At 30.7% G+C, this 7,081-nt stretch overlaps 1 protein-coding gene across 1 annotated transcript; it reads left to right on the forward strand.

Moving 5' to 3' along the window:
• Positions 1-1,013: 1,013 nt before the first annotated feature.
• Positions 1,014-5,404, forward strand: LOC129319524 (G-type lectin S-receptor-like serine/threonine-protein kinase LECRK3). The gene is made up of 2 exons (XM_054964636.1): positions 1,014-1,598; positions 4,427-5,404. The coding sequence occupies exons 1-2, from the start codon at positions 1,060-1,062 to the stop codon at positions 5,202-5,204; spliced, it is 1,317 nt and encodes a 438-aa protein (XP_054820611.1). The 5' UTR covers positions 1,014-1,059; the 3' UTR covers positions 5,205-5,404.
• The last annotated feature ends 1,677 nt before the right edge of the window (positions 5,405-7,081 follow it).

Here is a 7,081-nt window from a genome sequence, read left to right on the forward strand (position 1 = left end):
CAGGATGATGTTATTTTTTTATTTTCTTATTTTTTTAATAATTTAAATTGTTTTATTTTAAGAAAATGGAAGGAAAATAGAGGGGGGGAGTGGAGACACTCCCGTCACCACATCATTCATTCTTTATCATGTGCTTGTTTATTTTTATCTATAAATAATATTACAAATTTTAAGATGCATTTATCATATTTTTATAAAGTTATTGTTTATTTTGACTAAACTGTTTCATTAATTTGTAGGGATAATTTAGTCCAAATTTCAAACATAAATATGATACTTGATCAAATTTTTTAAAGTATTTGAATTGATTATTTTCTCCTATATTTAAAAATAAAGAGAGTATGTCATATAGCTGTAATTATAAATTAATTTAGTTATTAATGATGATAAAAATGGACAAAAAATTAAAAAGATATTTTATTTCAAAACTAAAGTCATTAAAAATAATAACATATAAGATTTTATTTGATTAGACTGATATAATTTTATTGTATAGAGTATAAATGACTTGATGCACTAAATCCGTACAAGAATTTCTACTTGTATACTTACATATCCTCTTATGCTCTCTCTCTACACATCTTTAGGGTCTGTTTGGTTCGAGAGGAGAGGAGGAGAGGTGAGGAGAGGAGGGAAGGGAGGGGGAGCCCCTCCCCTTCCCTCCCCCTCAATTAAACAGGACCTTAGTGTGTATATACTTTCTTTAGTTCTATTTGCAAAACACATTTTAAAAATAATTTTTAATTGAGAATGTAGGACACTTGTAATAATTAAATTCTTTTTTTAATTTTAGTTTTTTTATTAGTGTAAATATATTTAATGTAGTTTTATTATGATTTAAATTTAAGAATAAAAATTAAAGTACATCTTGTTTTTTATAATATTAAGAACAATTAATTTTTTTAAAAAAATGTATGAAATGGTTGAAAACGTTTTATAATGAGAATTAGGGAGAGCATATATACTCAAATATATATAACCACGCCATGAATAAATCCACCTTGTGTTAACAAGAAGGAGCAAAGCCAAAGATTGGATCGACCTTTATATTATTACCATATGGCTTTTCATTTTCTCATCCTTCTGTTATTCATTCTCTTTCCCTTCAACGTCTTAGCCCAAACCCGAGACACAGTTTCCGCGGGAGATTCTATCTCTGCAGGAGATGGCTACTCAACATGGCTGCTTTCGCCTTCTGGAGATTTTTCATTTGGCTTTCACCCACTTGACGACCACCACAACAATGATCTCTTCCTTCTTTCGATTTGGTACGCTAAAATCCCAGACAAGACCATCGTTTGGTACGCCAATGGAGACAAACCTGCGCCAAAAGGCTCCAAAGTTCAACTTACTTCTGATCGTGGCCTTGTCCTCACTTCACCTAATGGTTATGAGCTATGGAAATCATTTGATGCTATTTCTGGTGTTGCTCTTGCGGCTTTAAATGATACTGGCAATTTATTGCTTCAAGATCATAAGTTTAAGGTTGTCTGGGAGACATTTAAGGATCCCAGAGATACCTTGTTGCCAACCCAGATTCTTTACAAGGGAGGGAAGCTTTTCTCTCGAAGATTTGAGACGAATTTCTCGACCGGAAGGTACTGTTAGAATTTTTTTTTAATTTAAAGCTCATAAAAAATATATATTATTTTTTAAATTTTCTAGTTTTAATTTATGATGAGTAAGAAGAAAGTCATAAATTCACTAATATTAGAACCTATGTTAATAAATATACAGGGTAAAATAAAAATTTCTTTTACAAATACAAAGTTATTGTTTATATTTTGGATCAAGACTAGATGAGAGAAAATATTTATATTTTGGATTGGAAAGAATATTCTGGATTTGCATAAATTAGTTATTGAACCTAAAATAAATTGATCCCTCATAATTTTGTATAGCTTGTGATAGGTGAGCCACACAAATGAAGCTATTAGATAGAAATCTAACCTACAAGCTTTTAGTCGTTAGTAATTTTTTTTTATCTTTTAGCTGATTGAGTTAAGAGGATTCGAGAAAATTAAAGATCATTAATTACTTATATTTATAAACAAGTACAACCCTAGTCTTCATAAGTCAAAAGACAATCTGTCTTCCACACTCTCTTATATTAACTAGATAGTTTTTCATATGTTGCATGGGTTGGATTTAAAGAATTTGAAACAATTATCATGAATAGCATTGATATCGACACATTGGAGATCACTAAATTTTCGGGAGTTTCTCTATTCAATCATTTTTCCTCTTCTTGGATATTTTGTTTGCACAAATTTTCTCTTTGTTTCTCAAGCCTATAGTGAGTTATAGAGAGAGTTTGAAGAGGTCAAATATTTGATGATTTCATCATACATGATTGAGTTGTGAAAACTTTTGGATAAGTATCTTACATTTGAACTAAATTGTTTCTGGTGAAAGAATCTCTTTCTAGTTGCTCTGAAACAATTAGGAGTTTCTCTAAGAAAAATATGGGGTTCTGTTTGTGATGGCAACATGTTATGAGTTGGTGGTCCTGCTTATAGGGTGAAATCAATTACAAAATAAAATTCCATATATGAATAGAATTTTGTCAAAAAATTAATTATATCTCTATGAATATAAGAAGTTGGAAGGCCAAAACATAACAGTTGTAGGTTTTTCCTTTGATCATTCTTTTTTGTTTACTGTTATTGTTCACTCGGAGAGTAAATTAGAGAAAAATTTTTTATCTCAATATTTGTAAAATTAATTAGTTGACAGAAACTAAGGTCCATTAAAGGCTTCTTTGTCAACCACTTGCAAACACACAACTTTTGAGGGAATTAATCTTGAATGGATTTAGTTTTGAAAGAAGCACTACAATGAGACTTTTGGTTGAAAAATCAATTATGGTAGTAGGAGTGGTTGGAGGGATTGAAATAAAAACATATACCAATTCAATATGGAATATTAGGAAAATAGTTTTGTAGGTTCCAATGAGATAATCGAAAATTTAAATATTTAGAATTTAATTTTTCCTAATATTCTAAGTGATTGGGATTTAATTTTTACTATCAAGCATTGAAACTAATATTAAGAAAATGGTTTTGTAGATTCCAATGAAATAATTGAGAATTTAAATATTTAAAATTTAATCTATCCTAATATTCAAAGTGATTGGGATTTGATTTTTACCGTCAAGCAATGAAACTGGTATTAGGAAAATAGTTTTGCAGGTTTCAATAAGATAATTGAAAATTTGAATACTCAAAATTTAATCTCTTTCAATATTCAAAGTGACTGGAATTTAATTTTTATTGTCGAGCATTGAAACTTGTATTTTACATATTTTACACATTTAACCATAAATGTTCATTAATGGAGTCATGGAAGAATGTGTGAATGGAATATGAAATAATTAACCTTAATGAGTTAGTTATAATGATTATCTTTGCAAGAAAGAGGATGAGTAATAATATAAATAAAGACAAATCTAATAGAGTTATAATGGAAATATGATTTTTCAAGTTCTAATTTTTGGTAATTGAATATTATTAGGTGATTTTCATATTCAGATTTTAATGGAAGATTTTAAATTTAAAATGAAAGAAGCAGTATAAAACAGAAATGAGAGGCCGTGATTTTTCCAATTCGTGCAAGTTGAGCAAGAAAAAACTATTAAAACAAAAATCATACCTTGTGTTTACAATTGGGTTCTTATGCTCTTCATCCAATGTAGTGAAATTGATCAATTGTGACCTCCAGTAAGATTTCACAACTTTTCAAATTGATTCTATTATTTTCTAAACTAGTTGAACAAAACTCGCTTGATGATGACAAAACCTGCTAAACAATTTTTAAAATAAAACATATGTGGAAAAGAGAATGTTGATGGGTGAAGAATTGATGATGGTTTTGAAATAAAACATCTGTGCAAAGTGCAAATGAGGCGAACATGAACAACATCATCTCGGACACCTCCTTGAAGATTTTTAAGGGAAGTAAATTGAAAAAACCAAGGGGACCAAATGGAGGATTATTGGAAGAACCATTGGGAATAGGGCATAGCATAAACGAAGCCAAAGAGATGGTTGAAATAAATGTTCCTGTTTGAAATGAGAATTGACTTGAAAATTGATGAAAATAGAGAAGATAGAAGAAATGACACAAGAATAAGTTGAGAAAACTAATTGCATGAGAGAATTAAATTAAGATCAAAGTAAATTAACCAATGAAATTGAATAAGAGTTGACCAATCAAAGTCCTCTTATAAGATTTGTTAATATATATTGATTACTATATACCTTTTAGGGTTGAGGGGGTCTATTAGGTCATGACTGTCTGCTTTCAACATAATCTACATCTTTTATTTTATTTGTGTCTACCTTTTCTTTGCAACAATAGATCTGCAGGTACGCTTCATAAAACTTATCTTTGATTTTTTTGATTATTATTATGATATTTTCAACAGGTACCAGATATTTCTACAGCAAGATGGTAATCTTGTCTTCTATTCAGTGAACTTGCCATCTGGGTATGCAAATGAGAACTACTTTGAAAGTGGCACAGTCGCATCCAAATCATCAAACGCAGGTCGTTTACTCGTGTTCGATTCATCAGGAGACTTGTATGTTTTGAAAGACGACAATCAAAGGTTCAGCCTCTCACCTAGTGGAAAAACTCCATCAAATGACATGTCCACAAGATTCTATCTCCGAGCAACACTTAATTTTGATGGGGTTTTCTCTCTCTATCAATATCCAAAGGATAATAAGAATTCTTCAGATCAGAAACAAAGTTGGATCCCACTTTGGTCCCAACCAGAGAATATATGCACGAGCAGTCTTGTGAGTGCAGGAAGTGGCGTATGTGGGTATAATAGTATCTGTGATTTGAATGATGTACAAAGACCAATTTGCCATTGTCCAAAAGGGTATTCTCTAATAGATCCAAATGATGCGTATGGAAGCTGCAAGCCAGATTTCACACAAGGATGTGAAGAAGATAGGAAGCTACATGACTTTGAAGTTCTGATAAACACTGATTGGCCACTTTCTGATTATGTGCTTCAAAGGCCTTTTACTGAAGAAGAATGCAAACAATCTTGTTTGGAAGATTGTTTCTGTTCAGTGGCAATTTTCAGATTAGGTGATAGCTGTTGGAAGAAGAAGATTCCACTTTCAAATGGAAGAGTTGATGTGAATCTCAATAATTCTAAGGCATTTATCAAAGTGAAGACGAAGAATTAATATATTATATTAATGTAGTTATTGGTTAACATATCATCCACTAGCTAGGGTGGAGAGAACAATTAAGTCATTTCACGTGCATGTGTAACCCACAAATAATATAATTAATGTGTGTACTACTGTTTTATATGCTGGGTATTGTCATGGATGAAAGCTATTGTCATGATAAATATAAGGGTTAAGGTTTGATTTTGTTTCTATACTTTTTTTTCAGGAAGGCTAGAAATCATGTACTCTTAAGTAGGGCAAATTTTTCCCCGAACTAGTTTTTAAGAGAGTAAAAATCCTCTTATGTCTATTGGTTGTTTCTTTTCCAACTTCGTCAAATAGATCAAGCATTGCCGAACATCCACTGTCATTCTCCACATAATCTCTCAACCATCTATAAGATCAGGTTTGAGATTAGCATAAGTGATTTGCGTTCAATTGCAAGATCAGGTTTGAGATCACCAACGAGAATTGCTTCTTCATCCGAGATTGATATGTGGCTTCTTCAAATCTCTATGGCTTCACAAATCAATCTTCTTTCATCACATATTTATGGCTTCCTCAAAGCTTCGCTGAAGCTTCTTCCTTGTTCTATGGCTTCCATTGATGATCTATGGCTTTTGGTTCTTGGTGTTCACTATGTTTTCATGATGTTGTGATGATGTTTTATATGTTTGCTAGAGGTAAACAAACATTATCTGGTTTCTAAGTTTGTGAGATTGTTCTTAATTTTTTTATCTATAGCCATATTTTAGGCTTGTGAGATTTTTCTTGGATCTTTGGTTGAGATTTGGATCTTGGATGAAACAAGGGTGAAGACACGGTTTGGGGGGGGGGGAGAGAGAGAGAGAGAGAGAGGAGTTTGGTGAAGGGATGGAGCTTGGAGTCTTTTTTGGGGCAAAGAAGCCAAGTCAAAATTTGGTTGGTGCCCACATCTTGCCACATCATTACATAACAAGAAAACAAATGGCTACTTAATGGAAGGGGATTTTTGCTCTCTCAAAAAAATAATTCAGAAAAAAATTTATCCCATCACTTAAGAATACAAGGTATCCAATGCTCTAGCTTAAAAAAAAAAAAATGCAGGGGCAAAATTGAGCCATCACCATTAATTATAATATAAATTAAGCATGCAACACACGGAATGTTGGTGGGGACTTGTTTCTTCTTCTCATTTCTCAAAACTTGTTCTCCCAAAACTTTATTAACAATCTTTCTGGGTTCATCAACTTTTGAAAATATGGTTGAGAGAGAGACGTGCAATAATAATATGGCATAATATGTAAATGTTAATATTATCAAGTATCACATTCATATATGGTAAGTACTTTAAACTACACATTCACAAGTTGTAAACAATTTCCTTTCATATATAAATCATTTTTAACTATTGTTAAAATCGAGAAGAGGTATATAGTTAAATTGTTGATGTTATGTTTTAAAAAAATTCTAGTTTACATTTATTAATTAAAATACATCATCTTTAAACAATATTTTTCCTCTGGTATATAAGTATTTGTTAAAAATTGTAAAATGAAAAATTGAAAGAATGTAATTAATGAACCACCTTTTATACAAATTGATTTATTAAAAAAAGACCATCAATTATTTCTAAAAATGTAACTTATATATGGGACCAAAAGAGTTTGTTTGTAAATATATATATATATATATATATATCTAAGAATTTAGATAAGTTGAATTTTGAAGAATCATGATTTAGTGACATATATATAGCATGTCTAAGATTTAAATAATGTTTTCTGGTCAAAAAAAGATTTAAATAATGTTTATAAAAATATTTATAGATAACTTATCATAAAAGTGTTCTTACGAGGAGCGTGTTCCATTCTTGCCAATTTATCAAATTGACAAAAGCAAGCAAAGTA

Source organism: Prosopis cineraria, unplaced genomic scaffold (genome assembly GCF_029017545.1).
Source record: "Prosopis cineraria cultivar Desert tree isolate PC_DT_omini unplaced genomic scaffold, ASM2901754v1 PC9, whole genome shotgun sequence".
NCBI lineage: Eukaryota > Viridiplantae > Streptophyta > Magnoliopsida > Fabales > Fabaceae > Prosopis > Prosopis cineraria.

Coding starts and splice junctions, on each gene's coding strand:
- LOC129319524 (XM_054964636.1), top strand. CDS start 1,060: ATGGCTTTTCATTTTCTCATCCTTCTGTTATTCATTCTCTTTCCCTTC. Junction 1,599..4,426: donor ACGAATTTCTCGACCGGAAG/GTACTGTTAGAA, acceptor TATTTTCAACAG/GTACCAGATATTTCTACAGC.